At 43.6% G+C, this 22,868-nt stretch overlaps 1 protein-coding gene across 3 annotated transcripts; it reads right to left on the reverse strand.

Moving 5' to 3' along the window:
* Window positions 1-78: 78 nt before the first annotated feature.
* LOC128300692 (uncharacterized) lies at window positions 79-15,524 on the reverse strand. Of its 3 annotated transcripts, none has more exons than XM_053036848.1 (4): window positions 15,415-15,524; window positions 2,468-3,322; window positions 2,083-2,383; window positions 79-2,001 (listed from the first exon to the last, which is right to left on the reverse strand). In XM_053036848.1, the coding sequence occupies exons 2-4, from the start codon at window positions 3,274-3,276 to the stop codon at window positions 1,885-1,887; spliced, it is 1,227 nt and encodes a 408-aa protein (XP_052892808.1). In that variant the 5' UTR covers window positions 3,277-3,322; window positions 15,415-15,524; the 3' UTR covers window positions 79-1,884. The 3 variants fall into 3 exon arrangements, with proteins under 3 accessions (XP_052892808.1, XP_052892807.1, XP_052892809.1); XM_053036847.1 differs by lacking the exon at window positions 15,415-15,524 and adding an exon at window positions 8,738-9,429; XM_053036849.1 differs by lacking the exon at window positions 15,415-15,524 and adding an exon at window positions 3,387-3,528.
* Window positions 15,525-22,868: the final 7,344 nt, after the last annotated feature.

A 22,868-nucleotide genomic window follows, 5' to 3' on the forward strand; every position in this document is an offset into this window, starting at 1 on the left:
AAACATTGCAAGTTAATTTTAATAATTTGACATAATACACATTAACTTACATCTTCCGTTCACACCCACACCGCTGCCAACATACACAGTAAAGAATCGATTGAATTTTACGTTTGTCTTGTAACTTCTATACAGTTCTTTATTTTTTTTTTGTTTCTGTGTGACCTTTAACTCATTACCAATAATACACTTTTGCATTGATGCATTCACAATGTGGGGTTTTGTTTAAGCTTCCTGCCCTTACTTGTTTTACTATTTCCTTTCCCGTTCGGCTAATGCTTTAACGCACTGTTACAAACTATTAAGTTATCAACTAAACTCTAAACCAAGGAACAAGAAAAGTGAAGCGAGAAAAACCGCACGAAAACGCGTTATTTTTTTGTCGGGGGAGTACGCGAACATAGACACAGTTCGGGGTTTTGCGAAAGTCAAACATCCACGCATCTCGCTTTTTCCCCATTCTTCCCTTTTCCTGTGTCCTTGCTGTTGTCTGCCTACTACAGCATAACTATCATGCTCGTTTTGCTTTTTCTTAGTCCTTTTCACAACTGTATTGTGTATTTTACTTGTACATGTGCTATGTCTTACACCTGACACGCACACGTCATACATCGCAACGACAACTGTGTGTATTTGCATAATTGTAGCGTAAGTGTGGTTTATGTACTGGTTTCCTTTACTTGTGTTGTTTTATATTTTACTTTAACATTCCGTTTTCCGCATCTCCTTAAGTTCTTTAACTAATGTACTTGTTTTGTTTTCCTTTCGTTTTGTTTGTCGCTCATACTTCCTTAGTCCGGGGGGTCGGTCTTATTTCAAGCAATCGCAAATCAACATTAGAAGAATCCATCTTCCATACCATTATAAATCACATATAAATTAGTACAAAACAAAAGTGGGTCTGCTAATTTTACGCATTTTTCTTTTCTGTACAAAGAAATCGAAGGCAAAAACTGAAACGAATTATTTCCTATTACGGAATAAATTTTCCTTTTTAACACCCCCTCCTTATACTCGAGGAGTAGATAAAGAAACAATCCACATTGCACTACTAATTTGCTGCAGTTGCCTTAAAACAATATGTTAAACCTAACCTCCTAACATTCTTGCACGCTAACGGGGACAAATTCAAACCGACGTGGACTTAGAATGCGCGTGCGTTGTGCGATGTGCTGTAGATCGGTTGATGTTTGCTGTGGTAGATGAGGTGGGACACACATGCAACACACGCGACACAATCGCCACCAAGTCGCACACACGTACGCACAATCATCCTTGCCGTTGCATCATGTCACAGCACTCAGGTTACACGATTCTATTGTTACATTCAATGGTTTTTAGTCTTTGCCGTTTTAGTTTGGGAGCGGGGATGGGAACGAGGTTGCCCTACGCTGATACAGAGGTTAGAGGTTATTCCAATTTCCTAACGTGTTGTTCAACATGTATTGCGCTTGCGCTTACTACTCCGAAAACAATATTCTGCTGCACACCTTTCTGTTGCTTTCGCGTCTTTACCAGCACACGCTTGGTTACATTTGACTGAAGTAATCCTATCGAAGTTTCCTAGAACCTGTACTACCTCTCCACACGGATCGACTGAGCGCGGTTCGCTTCTAGTGTTTCTATCTCGTCGATTCGTCTAACAGCATTCGGTTTTTGTTTTTTTTTTGTTGGCTTACATAACTAAAAGATACATCCATGGCGGAAGATATGAGAGTAAGAAGGATATTATGACGAAAGGACGAGCGTGGGAAGGTATAGAAACAGTCCGATCGGGCCCAGATTCCTTCTTTGAAGAGTGTGGTTTGGTTTTTTTTGTTTTCGTTGGAAACTCTTATATGCTCGGTGATGTGTGTCCCCAGCAGTGAGGATTTGGGGGATGGCTTACTCGATATCATGGAATTTCAGGATGGCACGTCCGGGAATCTCCGAGCTGGCCAGCTTGCGCACCACATCGGCGGCCTGATCCGAGGGAAATACTGAGTGTGGCGGTGGTTCAATCTAAAATTGGAAAATGGTAGACACTCGGGGAGTTAGTTGATGGGTTCCGTTACAGTGACCGTACAACGCACGCGATCGTACCTCGTTGGAAGAAACTAGCTTCACCAGCTGATGCAGCTGCTCGATCGTACCGGTCGGTACGGCTTCGATCGTTTGGCCCCGCTCCTCGGCACGCTTGCTAAACTTTGGCAGCAACTTTTCCGCCACCTCGTCGCTGATGAAGATATGGCCACCCTTCGTCAGGCACTGCATCGACCGGTGCAAGCTGCGCGATGTCGTACCAAAGTCGATCACGATGTCCACCAAACCGTCGCAGGCGTCGTGCGTGCGTTCGATCAGCTGCTTCTCATACAGATCTTCATTCCACTGGACAATGTTTACCCTAGTGGAGGTGGAGCAATAGATAAAGGGAAAGAATGCCAATAAGTCTCATCCCGTGCAGGAGGAAGGCAAAGTGATCACCTACCGTTCACACTTCTTCGCCACCAGGAATCCTTCATCCCGCAGGCTCGCCACAGTGATCTGTATCTTATCCTTCGTCGCCGGTGTGTAGAAGTGCTGTGCGGCAATGCGTACCGCCCACAGTGCCAATCCACCGGTACCGACAATCAGCATCTTCACCTTCTCGCCCGGTCGCGTTTTGAGCAGCTCGTCTACGATCTTGTGTGCGGCAATGATGGCACTCTGCGCCAACAGCGCACCGGTCGGCAGTGTGGCGGCAACACTCAGCGACAGCTCGTCCGGTATCGGTATCAGATACTTTAGGTCCGGTACCACCATCAGCTCGGAGTACCCGTGTGGTACGCCCTCGTACGGATACAGAATGACACGTTGGCCCACCTTAAAGCCACAGTCTGGTTTCAGTTCGGTGCCGAGTGACTCGATAACGCCCGCCACCTCAAACCCGGGAAACAGGGCCCCGTCCCGTACGCCCTGATGTGCCTGCGGGTTGTGCTGAATGGCCACCGAGGTTTGGTGGTGCTGTGGCGGCGCACTGTCCGGACCCTCCTCGCTGATGCTGGTGAAGCTACCGCTCTGCATCTGCTTTGCGAGCAGATGAAGCGACGTCGTGATGTCCCCGGTGTCCGACAGCTGACTGCTGATGGAGGAGATCGATGTGGATTGGTTCTTGCGGTAGCAGGCACCCGCGTACACGACCAGAATGCGGGCACCCTGGGCCGGTGTGTCCGGTACCGGCACGACCAGGTTCAGCACGCAGTCCTTCAGCTTCGGTGCCGGTGTTTCGATCGACACCTGGCGGATAAGCTTGCTCATGGCGGCGTTTCTGAGGCGTGTCGCGGTGTCCAACGATATGGAACGGCTGCGGGAAGGAAGACAAGCAAACAGAGAGCAAAACGTTATTACAAAAAGCTTACGATTAGTACCTTCAAGAACAGTGCGGTTTTGTTTTAGTCTGGAGGCAAAACACACAACTAACGTCCTGACAGCCGAACGAATTGCTTCCTTTTGTGGCCACTTTGCTGCACTCTCGGTGCGATTAAGTAATGGTGCGGCCGATCACTGTCATGACCTTCAAAGACCTTGTCGCTATTCCGAACCCCACGCTGCAGGGAGAGCAGTACCAAATCTCAAACACGTACTAAGAGCGATATCACAAGGCTCTCACTACGTACGTTGGGTACTCACATGACCGAGCTGTTTGACAGCTGTCAGTAGACGTTGCCACCATCACACAACTACTAAGACCGTGCGGTGTTACTAAGTTGCAGTAGTACACTGACGCCAGGTGGCGCGATTTCCATTTAAACAAACTTCGAAATGGACAGTCACTTTCACAACCGTCAAAAGTTAGTTGACCCCAAGGGAAGAGTGAAGGCGAATAATCTTTACAGCGGATTATCCAGCAACTTGTAGGCAAAGATGGCGGTGAACGTCCGCTACCATCTCATCATCGAGAGACCATCCCAGAGCAGATGTAAACATCGCTCAGCTCTCTGTCGGTGTTTGCAGAAGCATCTCAACAACCCCAAAAGAAAAACATGCCAAACTGAGCACAGTGCAGCATCCAACACCCACCAAATCGAGCTTAGCATTTGTTTCATGGCAAGTTTATTATTAGACAAGCATGGCACTCGCTCTCTCACCGCTGGTGTGTAATGAGTGTAAAACGAAAGAAAACCTGTGCCACGAACACTGTTGTGTAGAAATGGTTACTCGCTAGAGCAACAGCGACCATTACCTAACCCCGGTGCCGATTTTGGTTGATGTTTTCTGACGCACATGTCCTGCACATTGTTGCAGTGGAATGGCATTGAAGGGAATGGGCTGTTACGAAACAGGACGAAAAAGCTCGTGTAGTAAATGTTGCACAAAATTGTCGTGAAGTTCTTACATATTACAGCAGGGTTTGTCAACGTGGTTTTCAGACCTTTTCTCGAGATAAGCGATGCTCAGGTTATTATGCTTCGCATCGTAAACATATGTATAAACGATGATATAACGGGAACTTAAGTTATGCAATTTATTATTGGCACGCATTATTTACAAAACTCAGGAAGTGAAAGTATTTCATATTAATCCAAGAAGTTAATTTTAAAGCAAAATGGATTAAGTAAGGAAAGTTCATTATTTAGAGAAAATAAGGATCTATTCGACGCACCCTTTATAGCTCAACAATAATTTAGTTGGGCCATCTTTAATTAATTTCACGTTTAAGCATATATTAAAGCATATATTACAAACGCTGGAAGCTTGACAAACCCTGTAACATTATGTGAGCTTTTTAAAGCTTTAAAATATTATCAATCACCAGGCGCCTCCATGATCAAGAGGAGTGAGGTTTCGATGTTAAGCATTATCGTCCACACCTCGATTAAATATTGATAACACTGGTTCAGATTCAGCATCTCCAAGGTGGATCGATTGCAGCATTTCTGTATCAAATTACTCTATCCATCTCATCGCTGCGATGGGAATTTAATAAGCATCCCGCCGACACACACGGATCAACCTGTCACGCCCAATTGGCGCACCAGACCGCAGATGAGGACAACGACCGTAACGCGGGAAATGAGAAGCGGAAACAAAAAAACGCAACCCGGGGCGAGTCTATTGCCCTTTCGAGGGCATAATAACGCACAGCACTAGGCAACCTACACAGCCCTTGTGAATGTGTTCTACCCATATTGTGGAGAATGTGTTGTGTTGTTTTCCTTAAATGCTCAATCACAGCGCTAGCGTGAGCTTGATTAGATAAGCGAAACAGAAGCGGAACTTTTGCTAAGATGTGATCAAGTCTGAACGATAAGCAACACCTCCAGCAGCATCTCCGTTCTATTGTTCTCTCCTTTTTACTGTTTCTGTTGTGTGTATTTTTCAAATAAAGGCTCATTGGGTGCCTCAATGTCGCGAGCAAACAATCACCTTTTTTAACGTTTGTTTAACAAGCTGAGGAAATGGCACTTTATTAGAGGTTTGTGTGTATGTTTTACCTGCATAACACCGCAATATCGGACTGTCCCTGTCTGCTACTATTCCTACTCTGATGCATTTGCTTTCCGTTCGATCAGCAAACAGTGATAATTTGTGCTTGCGGAAACAGTTTGCATTGCTTGTATGGCAATCGAGTCAATTGGAATTCCATCTATCAATCAATTCCAACGCATCAACTACGAGCATTAGAGGGAGAGAAAAATCTCAAAAGGCATCTCGACGGGGGTTCACGTGTCCGCGTGCAAAACGGCAATTGTTTATTCGGATGTTAAGCATCACGTTGGCAAGCTTTCCAGAGACATTACGTAAAGTGTATGCCGTGCCATACCGAAAGCTCGTTATGCAAAGAAGGGAATAGCACATTAACGTTACCAAGCGAGTTACAGCAACGGCAACTGACAACCCGGCCAGTCCAGCACACCTCAAAATGGCCGACACGAGCTGTCAACTGCCACTTGTGTGCGCACACGACCGGAAATGATCGACATCGGAGCATAATGTCGCATCTACGCGGAAGCATGTCGATCCTTGGAGTGCAAAGAACTCACTGCTACCCCCAACAATACACCCTTCGGCAGGGGGTAAAATGGGGTTTTGTTTGATAACGCTGCAAAAGGCAAACATCGAGAAGGTCACGTGCAACAAAAACCAGATCCGAAGAAGCTGCCGCTGCTTGAACCCGGGGGGGGAGGGAGCATCATCACAATAACAAAAACATGCGAGAATGGTGGCGTCGATCGATCGAGAGGTGAAATCTGGCGGGTCGGCTAATTTTAGAAATCTAGTTCATGATGCTTTTGTCGGTGCCGCTTGGTAAACCCAGACCACATGTGGGGCATGTGTTTCATCCCTTCAATCCGCCCTGTGTTGAACTGTACGGGGGTTGCGTATTTACAAAACAAAGTACCCCACCAGTGGCCGATGATCGGTAAGCGAACGGAGAGATAAGACAGTCAGTACGGTGTGGTGTACTCACTTCACGCTCGCTCCCTTACTTATCGGAGACCGATTTGACGAGGTCAATTGAGGTGCGTTGATGGCCAGTTAGGAATGCACGCCGTCAATCTCGGTTTTTTCTTGATTTTTCCATTGACGAGCTGTTTGCTGGACGATTGTGTGGAGATGCTCCGGGGTGGTTCTTAACCGGTATTGCACATAAATTGCACACCCTGTCCGTTAAATTGTGATCGCAATTACGATAGGTGAACAATGTAAACGTTTAGCAAAAGTGATCGTGAGGTGAGATAACTGGGGTTTCTCGCTTATGCTATTAGAGATTCGAGAGCAAATCTGTCATTTTAGAACTATAAATTGTAATGCTCTATTAGTTTTCTTCCATTGGTCTCAACCAATATTAGACAATTGGGACAGTAGGTATTAAAGGGTATTTACGAAAATAATTCTAACCCTCAATATTTAGAAATAGAGATTGTTTTAAGACAATAATGTACTCCATTCAAATACATCACAGCCTAAACGAATGGAAAACTGGTGGCGAAAATGAAAAAAATGCCGTGGCAGTGTCTATATTGACGGTTTAATCCTACTGCGGTGTTGTCTATGGTCATAGAAAAGGGTTTTCCCTACCTAAGAATTTTCAGTTGACAGTTTTTACACTTTCAACACTAAATTAGCAAAAAACAACATGGAAGAGTCCAAATTCACGCCGATAGGAAAACACAGCTCCAAAGCCATAATCTTTTGTTGGGATGAGTGCACAAAGTTCACCGTAGTGCTTGTTTTGCGCAGACAAATTTAATTCCAAATGTCGTAACGAAACCTTTTCACGTTGGCATGTAACAGCGGATTAAAAAAATAAGTTAAAGTTCGATTACTACCCCTCGCTGGTGAATAAATTCCAGCATTGTCATCCCTTTTAAATGCACAACCGAATTGACTTGGCGAACTAAAAGCATTCTAATTAGCTGCAAACCCCACCAAGGACAACCCAAGAGCAAATAGTTATGCTTCACGGTGCTTAAAGTTTAAATATCACTCTGCTGCGAACAAAAATCAATAGCAAGTGAGACGTTTGTTAGCGGAACAAAACAAAACATACAAATTCGGTAAGAATACCATGCTGCAAAAGTTCTTTGTGATCGTTTCCACCAAGAAGGATTTGACGTTTTGCGACCAGGTTCGCTCGCTAGTGCGCGCTATTCGCTTCCTTTGTCGCGTTGCTTTATGCTGGGGAAAACCGGTTCTATGATTTCTCCACCCCAGAACGCTAGAACATGGCCGGAAGCAACAACCGACTGTTTACAGTTGCTTCACGGACCATTTGTGCATTTCACGGCCTTGTTGATGTGAGCGGAAGCTTTTGCGGTGGAGCTGGGTTAGGTGTAAATACGCATCGGCGTGACTTTCACGACCCAAAGCATCGTTGGAAGTCAGTGAACTTCTCGTTTAGTTTAATTCAATTGGAATGAATTTGAAAATTTATTTATTTATTTGTCATACTATTGTTAATGTCTAGCTGTACGGTCTGGCCGTTCTTATTGAATAAACATAAAAATACTACTGATGTCTGTCGAATATATGCAATAATATCAGTCGTTCACTTGCATGTTACGTTTTGATTGTGAAGTGTTTAAAATAATAAAAATCTTCAAGCGCATTTTTGCCATTTCTCGCAGTGACATCTCAATTGGTTTGGAATGTGCGGGAAGCTTTTAAACATTAATAACACATTTAAAAAAAAAACTTTGAAAACTGGGATAATTTTAATCATCCGGAAGCATTAATTTACTGCATTAATTGAGGTTAATATATTCTTCTTAGTCTTTTTAAATCACTGATATCGAACAAACTGAAATGAGGCCACAGCCACTGAGTAGCATAAATAATCGTAAAAACGGTTCATCTTCCGCTTAACACGCATTAAAACGCAATTCGCTGCGGAATGACTCAGAACAAGATCCCAAAAAAAGGAGGAACAAGAAAGTAAGAATCTAAATCATCATAGACAGGATAGAATTCGTTGGCTGGTTGTGTGAGAACGACAAGAAGGGCTGTATTTGTTTCTTGGCCCAAGCACACAAAATGCACACAAACCGTATTTATAAACAAAAAAAGCGGCCCCAAATCGCACACACTAACCCCACAGCGAACCACCCCCCCGAAGGGTGGTGTTACGATCGCGCTATAGATCACCTCATTCATTCACCGGTCGTGTTATGTTAGAAGACATGTTATGTCATTATACAATGGGGCCTTTTTCTAACAAAAAAAAAAAATCAACCCGTTTAGAAGAAATAGTGGAAATAACTGTAGAAATAATTACCCAATATCTGACAGTAACAAATTATCCACCTGTACCGCCATACTGTACGATTTTACAGTTGAAACGTCTTATTTTTTTACTTTGTTTTTTTTTTCACTCGATTCAACACTTTCAAAAACACACGTTTTAAATGCTTTTTGTTCTTTAATAATCCCTTTAACTTGGGGTCTATTTGGAGAGATGTTTTGCCAAGAACAGCTTCACGTTCACGTTCCTTCGGTATGTTCCGATTGTCCTTGAGGCGACTCTTCGCGATAGGCTTTACGAAAATTCGTCACAGTTCAGATAACACACACACAAACGTTCGTTTTATGAACACACACACAGAGATACGCACGCGCACACAATTATGTATGTTTATGTTTTTTTTCCTATATCCCGTTTTGCGTATTTGCAAAGTTTGTTTTCTTTTAAGGTATTCCCTTTCGTTTTTAACTTTCGCCACAACTGTCTTTCCTTTATTTTATCACTTTCTTGTTTGGTGTTGTCGTTTTCTCCTTATTAAACCTTCTCTTTTTCGCCGTTTTTTTTTTTTTTTGTTGTTGCTTGCTTGCAGCGCACGTGAAACTATGCAAATTGTATTGCCAGCATTTCACCGTCACAACAGTTCGCCTCGGCAAAGAGCGATTTAGCAGTGGAAAACACGCACGAACGAACACGATTTTACTGCACGCGCAATGGCTTCCCAACGGAGGCAAAAAAAAAACAAATCCTGACCGGGAAACTACAAAACGGGCGACTTAACTCGATGCTTGCCGTCGAACGAATGACCAGCACGGTCTGCACCAGCCTGCCGATGTGTGTAAAACGCAACCCCCGTGTGCACACCAGTCTGTTCCGCAAAAGGGGTGTTTATGGGGTGTGTTTTCATAAAATAATGATATTTTTATTTGCCCCGACAGTCGCGCACACACACATGTGCAAACGATGCAGTGGTGTGCATGCGTGTGGGTACACACCACTACTACACAACCGCGGGAAACCGGTATCGTGGTTTGTGCAGCTGTGTGCGTGCGCGCCTGCGTTTATGCGATTTGTTTTCTCCTTCAACCAACCCTCTTCTCGCACCCTCTCTTCCTCCTTCTCTCTCTTCTCACGGTTCTTTATCTATACCGATGGGAAACCCTTTCGTTTTCATTGTCCCGAGCATAAATGCGCATTCGAAGTTCTGAAGAAGCATCAGCAAGCGCAACATAACTATGTTGCCCTTATCGGCTAGGAAGTGTTCTTCAGACAGATTCGCATTCCGATAGTATAGTCCCGGGGTTTATTGGGGGGTTGAAGTCGTTCTCTTTGTTTGTGCCGTATATGCCACCGATGTCAACATGTACGCGCGCTCCCGCACACTCACACACATATGCGGGCACGCGCAAGCGCGCCTTGAATCCCCTGATCATGCAGCGAGCGAGTGATCAGCGAAGTTGTCGGTACGGCAAAGGGCCATGCCATGAAGCATGCAGGGGTAAGTGTGGGAGTGTGCGAGTATGTGTGTGCTTGTTTTGGATTTGCCACGAAGGGGTGGAAAACAACAAGAGTCCCCGGTGTATGCATGTGAGTTTGTGTGTGATACGCTCTAGTTGGAGTCAGAAGATACATGCGCCCCAAAACCGACGGCGACAACTTGCGGTAGAGGTCAAAGTCTTCGAGGTCTACTCTACATCACCTATACTTTGCAAAAGCGGTTCCAATTCCGCACGCCAGGCAGGCAGTGTGAGTAGGAAGTTGGTTCCGCACTTTCTTCCCACCAACAGCACAGCTGATCGTGTCTCTGCTTGCTAGATATCGGAAGCAGTCGACGGCTGCTTAGCTGAGTGTGCAGCGCTGACCACAAAACGGTGAGATTACGACCGTTTCATGCTACAGAGTTGCTAAGCTGCAGTATCTGCTTTGTTTGTAGCGGCCATTAAATGTCAGCATCATAAAACAACAACTTGTCCAACGGTGTGATCGCCCATAATCAAGTCTTTGTTTACGACTCCGAATTAGCGAACCGAAGGTTTCCGTTTTTTTCCATCACGTACCGTCCTCAATGCCAATGTCCGGCTGCTGGTGACACACTAACGTAACAGAAGGAATTTCTATCCCCATTTCTACTGTTAATAACTGCGGGGAGTCCGCGGGAAGTCTATGGTCCCAAGCTGTCTGAGCCTTTCGGAGCAATGCAAAACACAGACGATGCCATCCAATTAGAGCCAATTTAGTCCCCGCCGGACAGTGAACACAGTGGGACAAGCTTGTTTGCAAATCTGATTGGTGTCAATCGGGCAGGTCATCTCAGCGGCATCTTTGTTGACATAACGAACTCAGTTGAGACGAAAAAACAGATGCAATTAAGAGTGCAATCACACCAGGTACTTCAGGTCTCACGCATCAAACCATCCATTCAAAGCGTGCTTCTTCGACCAGACCTTTATCACCCATCCATTATCACCTGTATGGCTCACCGGCCTGACCCTGTTAGTGCACGGGCACCTGATGCATTGTTTGCTAAGCACTTGAACATCCATTTTATTGCCCAGCCAGAATATTGCCAATAAAACAGACCATCTTCTGCTTCGTGTTCACCCGATAGCACTTAATGGTACTGATTTTTTGGTGCAGCTAGTAATTAGAACCTCTCCAGCAGGTTATCAGGTATTAGGCCAGCTGCAATCAGGGCATTCGGTAGCGAATCGATCCGTCGATGATCACCTCTCGACTTCGTGATGCAGAGAGTGACTAGGAGCGCGCGTGTACCGTCTGCACACGATGGAGTTAAATAAGGTCTCGCTGTTGTAAGTATGATTGAGGCCAGAGGGTGGAGGTTCATTATTAGGTTTGAGCCAATGTACACCGGAACCCGCTAACCGGACAACTGCCCATGGCATGATTTTCGCCACGCAAGTATGATGAATCAGGTGTTACCTCATGTTACACTGTGCAGGCCATGTTGGACTATTTCCAATAATGTTTTCAACACTCCTATTATAATAAAACACTGTTCAACGCCATCATCACCTGCGTGATACCCTCTAAGATATTACAAGTACAACATGCACTACACCACACCGGCGTGAAGCGCAAGCTGTTTACCTGTTGTCAACAAAATTATCTCATTTTTGCGTCCTGAGCATGCGATAAAGGAACGAAAACAAAACTATCTCCCCATTATACCACCAGCAAATAGGCGATCCTTATCTAAGTCCAACCAAGGCGTAGCTTGTTGTTTTCGTATGATGAACAAGGGGAGTAATGAGTATAAAAACAAAACAAAAACTGTACACTTTTGTCATTCGTTAAATTATCTGGCTTTTGTATCGTCTACTGTTTTTCGCTCGAATCGAATGCGCCACATGTACGCGTATAAACAAGATCTTTGAATAAACGTCTTGACCTCAAAACCGGTAACCTTGAAGCGAGCTTTGGCAGGCGTATAGGAAGAAAATGTGCTACAACCTCATCAAGGAAGTAGAATCTGTTCCGTTTAAAGTGAAAGAACATCGTTGGGAAATATTATAAATATCGGCGGAGAAAATCATACAACCTCCCATTGGTAGGCGGTTGATGATCTTGGTCCACCCCGTATATTCCCACTTACTGATCAGAGTGTATACGGTCCTTTCTCTACCAATCATCCCGAAGGACTTTTGCGGTTATGGACCCGGTCAGAAGATGCGAGAGAGTCCTTGGTGTAGATCATCTGCTGGTATTGGCTACTTCCGACGTTTTGTGTTCTGCGAGAAGATCTTCGACCACCGACAACGACGTCATGTTCCATGTTTACTGAACTAAATTACCCATGACTAGGATACTCTATAAAGGGTCTGTTGCGTGATTGTTGTGATGGCGCTAGCTATTTTTATAACAAAACACCGTATGCTACAGTGGTGGAACGCAATATTAACATTGTGAGATTGTAACCTTTGTATTTTGTTTAGTACATAATTAACCTCCAACCATTCACTTAGAATACAAGATATTGTTTTATTTCTCAAACGCCTTGATTAGTCTTTTAAGTTTATCAATAGTTTCGTCAAGGTCGATCTCTCGAGAATAAATATTAATTACAGCTATTTGCATATTGTAATATTCCATGCACAGAATATGCATCAAAATATTCTACATCCAAATGTAATATAGCAGAACCTCTACATCACACCTCGTCACTGTTGTCTAACCCGTAACCTCACTTAGTGATGAGTAACCAAACATATTGTTGACTGTTGGCCTATTGCACACCGGCGTGTTGCACATTGTACCGTACCACAGCAAATGAACGAACACGAACGAACGGAAATAGTGGTTCAAACCCCATGCCGCCAGAAGGTGACGGTTTCGAAGGTGATCGCTTTGCCGACGCGTGATCAGTGCGTGATTCGTACTTACGCTTCTGTACGATAAACACGCGCCATGCTGCACGCGTGTGTCAGCTCATTTGTGGCCATCGGGAGAGGTTCGTCATCGAAACCGGTCTTTTGGTCGATATCAACAAATGTTTTATTTATTCGACATCGAAAAAAAAAGAAACGGTCGAGCGTACAAGACCTGTTATCAGTTGCACCTTCTGGTGTGATGAACGAACAGAGCAGCGCGCATGGTAAATAGAGGATGGGTCAATCAATTAAAGTACATCGTAGAATAAGTTCTTGTGGTAAAAACAGACAACAACAGACAGACTAACAACTGGTAGCGTGTTCATAAGCCATTAAGCTGCATAATGCGCTACGTTTGTTCTATTTATAGCACCGTTGTTAATTCTTATCTCATCTACAAAAAGTGTGATGTGTCACTCGTGTCGGGCTTCGGCACTCTGTTCCAATTTTCCCTCTGCTTGGGTGACCTTTCGTTTAATCACTTTCTAACGAGATGCAACGGATCATCTGACTAAAGACACGTAGACCGAATGCCGTCTGTGCGTGGTTTCGACGTCATTGGAAGACCCAAGGGAATCGCCCCCGCTTATCAGTGCACGTTACTTAAGCCCAATTCCCCCTTCAGAGGGCTCCACACACCGTTTGGCTTCCGATTAATCCACATGCTCGTCATATGGTGCTTGGCTTATCAACACCAACAGTGAGGCAATAGACCGCCCGCGGGATCCCTTTTATTGACCAGGGTTGTAAAGAAGCGACAAGTGAAGCTTAAATAAGGTATCGTTTAATGCCTTGTGTAATATTGATTTAATGCTTAGATGATGCCTTAAAACACCGGAAAGATACAATTGTAGTGTGAGTGCAATCTTTAAAAGGGAAGTTTCTAATCATCCATTGTGACTATTTTCTGATTCAATGTTGCACCTTCTATGTCATGCAACTAGCTAAAGTTGATCTTCTTGTGCATGATCCAAAGATCACTTTATTAAGATACTTATTTACTAAAATCGCTTAGCGATCTTCATTTGTTGTAGGAGTCTTCTAAACCGCTCACAGTCGAAATCATGCGTCTGACAATTCATTACCCCGGCCTTTCTGACGTCTTATAACCATTAGCTGGACCATTAGCTCCTCTTTTAATGTAGGTGACCTAAAAGGACTTTATGGGCTGGTTCGTCCGCGGCTTCTCCATGCCTTTCCACACATACGCGTCCAAAAATCCATCTGTACATCTACCTCTCGAACGTGGCAAAGTGGGTTTCGCCAGTTTTAGACAACGACTATGCCTCAGAGACCATAGAGACCTCGACCATAAAGATGTGCATGTTTCATGGAAGGTCAAACAGTATAGTCGGTAATTAACAATCCTGCATTCAAATGCCAAATAAAGTCCATGGATTTGTAGGACTGTTTTTTAAGATATTGATACACTTAAAGATCATTGAAAAGATGCAGTTAGCAGTGCTATCAGGAAGCTTCTCAACCTTCTAGATTTTTCCCCGGGATTACAATAAGATGTTATGATATAAGGGCGAAACATGAAATAAGAGAACACTAACCGAAGCTTCTAGACAACTTGTCGGCAACGGTGGCACACCAAAGATACATCAACACACACACACACACACACACACAGTCACTCAACATGTGCAGCGAAGGTTGTAATGGAAATCCACCGTGTTATTCATCGTGCGACACACATGGCACAGCGGTGAAAACGGGAACACGAGACATCCACCACGAGATGATCACTCCCGGATCGCATGATTCAAGTTTACGGCAAGCAACACCAACACACCGGTAGAAAACAAGATACATGAACCATGCGTCAAGCAGGGCGAGTGTGGCGGCTAAGGGAAAAAGGTTTTAAAAACATTCGAAACCGCTGAAATGTGCCGACCAACGGAAGGGAAGGCCAGGCAGCGTCACTCTCACACAACAGCTGATTTGATCGTGATCAGATCCAATCGGGTGGAAATCGTTTGCAGATCCGTAAATAGAATGCACTCTCGGGGCACTGGGCAAAGCATATGCACAAGAGATGGTGCAGTGTGTGGCCGGCATTTTGTGGGAGAATATTTGTATTGGTTTTACCATTACGTTCTTTTTAGAATTTGTACAAGTTAAACAAAATTTGTAAGGGCGGCCCGGTGGCATGATGGTAGCGTCCACAAAGTATTACTGATGCTTCTTTAAGATCTGCTTTGCAATTCTCTCATGGAGCCCCAATTTCCCCCAAAATACGGCAACAAAACACATTTAAAAACGCACTCCCACTTCCGGGTTTGCCATCAACCAGCCCCATATTCCTGCGTCTTTTCTTACCTTCGAAAAGATAAACCCCAAAATGGATGAGCTTTAGCACGGTTGAGTAATCGATGGTTCCGTCGTTGGTTCTATTTGCTGGCAAATATTGCAAACAACAGTATTTCTTTCTTACACCTGCCACTACACCTTCACTTGCCCACTTGAACTAACTTCCAATGGCGTACAGCGCTAGTGCACGATGGACTTTTTTGCGGTACAATTTGCACTATCAAAACACATCCGGGAAGGTCGAGCGATACGCGTGGACTCACACTCAACAAGACCACGACTCGAAAAGCCACGACTGACTAGGCACTGCACCAGCGGAAGACTCCGTAGACCGCGAAGATATCTGCCAGCTTAGGCTAACCAATAGCTTCTCCTCCGATGCAATCCCCCTCTTCGCTAAACGCATCCAAGAATAGCCCGAATACTTCGTACAGAAATGGGAATACGTGTGTGTGTGTGTGGGTGGGGGTGTGATTCCCTGAACCGCCCCACACACTGCTATGCTGTACTCAAATAGTGCACACCAATTCCACCCAATCATCCGAGTAGTCATTGATAGAAAATAGCTGTCAGATTAAATCCCGTTCCTGGGTTGGCACGATCACTAGCTACAAACGCGGCAAGGCATACACGACAATGTTCAAGTGCACGACCACGAAAGCCTTACCTTTCCTGGTGGGGTTTGTTTTTGTCACATGTACACGATGAGATGTTCAGTTAATGTTACTCTCGCGCTTGTGGGAAAAGCGTAAGTAATGACCTTCTTGAAGTGATAACTTTTGGAAGAACTCTGAGTCGTCCGAATGTATCCGTTCCGGATTTTGGTTCGTTCACTACTGAACTGCGCTGGCACCGTAGCCTCCCCGATCGTCAACGTAGCAGCAGTAGAAACGGTTATGTTTTTTCCCTACCCTGCCTTCTTATTTGGTACGTTTTGGTCTAGCAATCGTCGCGAACAACCGGGTATACAGTGTCACACCAAACAAATGCAACTGGTGCAACAGCATGGAAAAAGTGATTATAGCAATTGATACTGGATAGACATTCCTGCGTACGGGGGATTGATCGCAATGGAATTTGGACTGGTTCTGTCATGTGAAGACCGGCGCCGCTACAAATACAGCAGGGGGCCCTTCAGTTGCCAGTAAATGTAAACTAATAAATGTTAACGAATGACGAATGACTTAACTGAATATAAAATTGTTAAAATCGCTAAATTGTTAAATTGTTAATTTTCTGTCGCTGTTCGATACAATATGTACTTTTGTCCGACACTGTATATTTGCCACGCATAGCAAACGCCGTTTATTTTTTCTCTGAGTGTGCGCGTGTAGATGTTTATCGGTGGTTTCCAGTTGCTGCTAGAAACACATCGAAACGTATGTTCAGTGCCAAGGTAAAGGCTTCCACCATGGGAGGGATACGTTCGAACATTAGTGGTGTCCAAAACCTGTACGACCAAAAACCATCTTCATCCCCTGGTGGACGAGTTGAGTTGCTTTTACACTTTGGGACGTAGATATTGTCAATGGTAGCTATATTGGCTAACAAATTACCGATAACGATATAAACCAACGCATAAGTTTCTTCCTACCCTTCTTCGTACCATTTAGGGGTGGCTTGTTTGTTTGTTTGACCAGTTTGCTCATTCATCGTTACTATTGAAGAGGGTGGCTTGTTTCAGTTTGCTAATTGGAGCAGTTTCTATTCTCCCTTTTGAAAAGACAGAATATGATGGTTTGAATCTCATCTGGACCGCCAAATCTCCCGGTGTTTACTGTCCCGGTGTCAAACTGTAGATATATCCCGCAGGACACAAGCAATACAGCAAACAATTGCTCTAATACGATCGAGCAACCAGCAATGCCAGCTAAGTCATAAATGTTTGGCCTAAGCAGGGCTATCCCATTTTACAAATCACAACCATATGTTCATTTCTCGAACAGACTGCTTCTCAGCTGTTGAAGATCTGAAACGGACGAATACAACGGAAAGGTCAACTCAAACGGAACACAATATGAAGTTTTATGAATTTAACGTCAAATACGTGTATAGTCCAGTCCACCAGCAACATGTTGCGGAACTATGTTACCCGCAACTACGTCAGACCAAACCCTAAGTCAGAACGAGAGAGAGAGAAAGTAGTTACAAATTGAACAAATGGCCGCTTGTGAAAATCCTTGTAATGCTACGGACAATGTTGTCATACAATTGCATCACTTTTGAGTAGACCCGTTGCGTAATCGTCAGAACACAGCTATGTGTTTGGTATTCTGCCAACATGCATGGAAACGAAACAAACGCTAGTCCAGAAATCGAAGCATCGAACGAAGTTAACCACTCCACTCTACCCTTCCAGTCCAGTGACTTTGGTGGACTTTGAAGTGCAGCCAGCCAAGGTCAAGCCGAATGTCAAACAAGGAACATCGAGAAACCTGCCGCTGTTGGTGCTACTTACGGTGAGTTACTGATGAGTTTTCCGGCTATTTTGGCTGCTGTTTAACTCACTGCAACTTCCAGGTACACTCTGCAGACACGTTTCTGAAGGTCACGAAGACGCTGCTGGACCGAACGCACAGATGTTGACGTAAAACCAACTCGTTGCTGTGTATTGATCGTAACACCACTAACTGTAGTAAATCCAACCAAATAGTGGACACTTTTCACCCACTGATTGATGCACCGAACTCTGATAGCGGTCACCTGTCTTTTGCATAAACCGCGACCATAAACACACGTTCGTGCACGGTGCACCCAGGAAAAGCGTTTGCAAGCACCAACCTTGGTACCTTGGTCCACTTTCCGGTAGAGACACTCAACAACACGCACGAAATGCGGTGTGCACACTCCGGTATGCTGAAAATTTAGACCCGTCCAGCGCACTCTACGATCGAACGTTGTATGGCGTGTGTGAGCTACTTCTAGCTCGTTATGTCAATGAATGCGTTCAGGGCGAATAATCCTCCGTGTAGTGGTGGTAGTGCGTTTGCGCTGAACGTACCATCTAGTATCCTTTGAAAGTCCTTTAGCAGCGTGTTCACGCGGTCGGGTCGTGATTGTTTTGGACGGAACGATACAGGGGCAAGTTCGGTGTCGGCCGGTGGATGCAAGGTGTTTCTCTACATTGTTTTGATACTGCCAGTGCAACTACCGGTCCAAAAGGATACAAATGGCGTTGTGTGTGTGTGTATTTGTCAGGTATGTTTAAACGTTATTTCAACGGTATATTATACATTTATTTCCATGTGTCCATTAACTCCTTGCTGTAGTATAGTAGACATTCCGTTTTGCATTGATGTGATTGCACAATGTTTTAATGGGTCCGGTTTAAAGCTCTCCTTATCATTTGGTTTTTTTTCTCGCAATGCCCATCGATTATTGTGTAGTGATGCTGCTTTTATAATGAAAAATTACAAAAAAAACGCTCGGATATTTTTTTTTGGACGGCCTGGCCCGTATCGACTTATTTTACCACGTAGCCGGATAGTCAGTCCTTGCTACGGGGGATTGGTCCGGATGGGGTTTTTGGTCCGGTCCGTTCGTGTGAAGACCGGCTCCGTTACCATCATACCACCGGGCTGCTCCAGGTGATTTTTCATATTTTTTCGGATTTGTATACGGTATCAATGGAATCATTTCGTTAATGTAATTTAAGAATGAACAAAGAAACAATATTTTAAACTTGTAACGATAAGTTCAGGAGCCTCTTATACAGGCAAACCCGCGATGCTCCTGTTTGCTTTTTTAAGTTTTGAAGTTATGTTATTTTACGTAATGTTATTTATGTTATTTTATGAATGTTGGGAATTAAGGGAAGGCGAACCCTGCAACGAGGCGAAAACGGTTGTCGGAAGTAAAGGTTTCGACAGTACACGAATACGGATACAGTCGATACCCGAAATAAGCGTATAATGTGTTCCATAGAAATCCGCGTAGTCATAGGTATTCCGTTGTAATACTTTTTAAAGTAACGCAGGATGTCAGAGTAAGAGAGCCGCTTCTAACATGAAGAACAACCGCTGACCATTTAACAAATATCATTAATTCGATTGTCGTCTGCTCTGGGGCTCTGTGGTTTATGTCATATAAATTGAAAGAACTGGATTTTAGTTCACTGTAAAGAACATTTATTCATCGTCAAGAAGCAACTAACCTTGTAAACACTTTCCATATTTTGTTATAGTTTTTTATTTTTGTTTTACTCCTCTTTATCCCTCGCTAATTATCCGTCTCTATATCTCTCTCTACTGTTGCAACGGTGCCTTATTTGCATATCTGTGTACATTTGCGAACAAATTGTCCGTCCTTGATGTGCAGTATATTTAAGTGACTTTCTAAAGAGCCTAACGTTCTGCAACTTTCTGTCATAAATCACTTTTGCAAGACGTAAAATAGTGGAAATACTATACAGCCATGTGTCTTCCGTTTAAAACGAGTTTCATATAACAAATTTTCCGTTGTAGGAACAGATCTTCTATAGCTTGTGTGAGAACAAGTCTACCTTGTAAAAATACGCATGGTGTTAAGTGTATGTTTATAATATTTTTAAATACTGTATGCGACTAACAATTCATTACTGGGAGCTCATGGTTCCTGATGTCATGCGGCTACCGCTGTAAAGGAACTCATATTGCTGTTAATGAGATACAGCACAGCACAACACAATACTGTGACTGTTAATTACGAATGCATTACATACCGTAAAACTTAGGTTTCTGTTAATCGTGCCATTCATTTCTCCTATTTCTAAATTTTATATCATGAAATGGTTGTTTTTTGCCCTATCCTTTTCAAATGAAATGTTTTGAAGTACGAAAAATAACTATCACTCAGTTCAACGCCATCTTGTTAAACGAAATATTTAACGAGGAGCCGCAGTGTTGGGTGATACTACTAGATAATAACCATTGCGGCTTTGTACGAATTGATTAGTGAAGTCGATCTTGAGCAATTAAAAATATGGCGTTAAGATTCGGGATTATTTCCTCATTACTAATAGTAATCTCACACATTCACTCTGTCTATCTCGTGGCAGATGTCTCCTAAACTGCTCACGGTTGAGCCTCGTCGTCTGCCAATCCATTATTTTACCCACTCTGGCTACCTCTGTCCATGTCCATTTCCTCGGCAAGTGTCATTTTAATCACGTGACTAGCCTACTGGAGCCTGTCGAATCTCCGAATGAGATCCGTAAACCAATGATGTCTATTTCATCAGCGTATGCCAAGATTTAGATTGACTTATAGAAGATGGTCTCCGAGGTCTTCACCTCCTAGTCGCGGATGGTCAGCGCTAGGTTGAATAGCGCAGACCCTTGGTGGTTTCTTAGGCTCTGAGAGTTTTCCATCCACTATCACCTAAAATGTGACATGGTCATTGTCATTCGTACTAGTTTTGTAAATTTGGCCAGGATGCCAAAGAAGCTCAATGCGTCACTAAGTTTTTGCTTGGTTATGCTATTGTATGCTACCTTGAAGTCAACGAAGAGATGGAAAGCTGGAGTGGGTCTGTTACAGAACGGCCCGTTCTCTGCGGTTGCTTATGATTTCGAGCAGGATCAATTCAACTTCATGCATCTAATAGCCGCTTTGTGTACGTGTACGCCTCCTGCTGAACGGGACACTGTCGGGTATTGGCATCAGTATTACGTCTGGCATCAGTATTACGTGCCTTCTCCATTACACCATTTACATTTATGTATGGCCGGGCGATAAATGCAGTTTGTGACGTTCTCAGCGGGCACAACAATCCGAAGGCAACAGAAATCATTCGCGAATTTAAAGAATTGGAGAGAACGGGAAAAGATCGTGTCCCAAGTGTCGAAGTTCGCACTGCATACGACTCCTTCCAAAGCTGTTCTGAAATACATACAAAAGAATTGATCTCAGTTCCCAATACTTCAATAATACCTCAAACGATTTCCACGACATTACCTTAAAGACTTCTGTTGTATCGGCTTGGAATCTGCTGCATGCTTTTCCAAAACTTGGTTGGTTTCGATTGGTGTTGCGTGGGAATGTAATACAACCGGAGTTTTAAGAAGAATGTACAGTGCAAATCGGAATGTACATTTGGCCGGTGGTAGTGTTTCAATTAGCAATCCATAATCAGTTGATATATGATGCCGAAAAGTCACTCCGAATTTCTGCTAGCTTGACGAGTTTAGCCACCGCTCCGTCGCTACTAGCTGTATCTTGTTTTTTCTTTGGTCTTTTTTCCTCTTTATAACATCTCTAACCACCCTACGCGCTATATATTTTATGACTTTAATATAAAAATACTAAAATTGACGGTAGCTGTAAGCCACCACCGTTCGTGTAAAAAAGTTTTACATGAGATCGAATGATGATTGCGTGATAACATAGTTTCAACATCTAAATCAAACAAGTTCAGGAAATCAAGTTCAGCTCAGGAAGGCAAAACAATAAGGAAATGTCTTTAACAAAAAACAGCTACGTTTTACAGCCAATGGTTTAGAACGTGGAGCATAAATGATCTTAAAATAAAAATGATTAGACATGAACATAACTTAAACAACTAAGCTAATTCGTTTGTTTCTTGATGCCAAGTGCTGACTTGACTGTACGGTTAAGTAAGAATAACACTCCAGTCTACAAGAATATGATCTAGGGAATTCATGTTGCCCTTCATGATTGGTTTAAAGGCTTACAGAGCTTGATTGAAGTCTTTCGAGAAAAGTTCCAACAAATGGTACATTATTGTACCCCTTTTGATGTAATAAGTTAATTTTTTCTGCTCTTTTTCTTTTAAACTTCTACCACAAATGTGACACTAGTAGCATGTTCGATGAAAGGCACCGCATTGACCATTGACCGCGCATACCAGTAGAGAGTTTTGTTACTATGAACAATTTTTAAGCGTCAACTTGATGCTGGGTGATGGTCATGCAGTGATGGTCCTTGTTGTAAGTCACCTTCAAATATGAACCATTTCGTTCTGTACTATCGTATACGGTATCGGGGTTCTCTGCTTCATCAACAACGATTAGACCAAACATGTCAGTTGAATTAAGCTGTTCCTCGTTTGGCGACAACGAAACCGACGGACTGCTACCGTTGGACGGTACGGAAGTTGGCTCCTGCGTGATGGATATGTATTGGTTTTGTTGGTCGCAGAAAATGCTAACCAGTAGAGGGCTTTGCTCGAGTAAAATTTCCTTGAGGGGTTTTTTAAGACACAAAATTGTCGATACCGCAAACCCATTGTCGTGAAAGTTAAATACCCCAAGCTTTAAGACCTTCCGAAAAAGACTAAGCAGTTTTCTAATGGCGGTTCTTTTGTCAGGAAAATAATATACTGTATTTCCGTAGAATGTTCTGCGAAACGGAATATTTGCCAGCGTCATCTGTAAGAAATATGTTAGTATGTAAAATAGAATGTATTTAACATTATTTCTTCTCGTACATTCTACATTATTAAATTAAAATATAAAGCGGGCAAAG

The sequence above is a fragment of the Anopheles moucheti genome, chromosome 3, assembly GCF_943734755.1.
Source record: "Anopheles moucheti chromosome 3, idAnoMoucSN_F20_07, whole genome shotgun sequence".
Taxonomy (NCBI): Eukaryota; Metazoa; Arthropoda; class Insecta; order Diptera; family Culicidae; genus Anopheles; species Anopheles moucheti.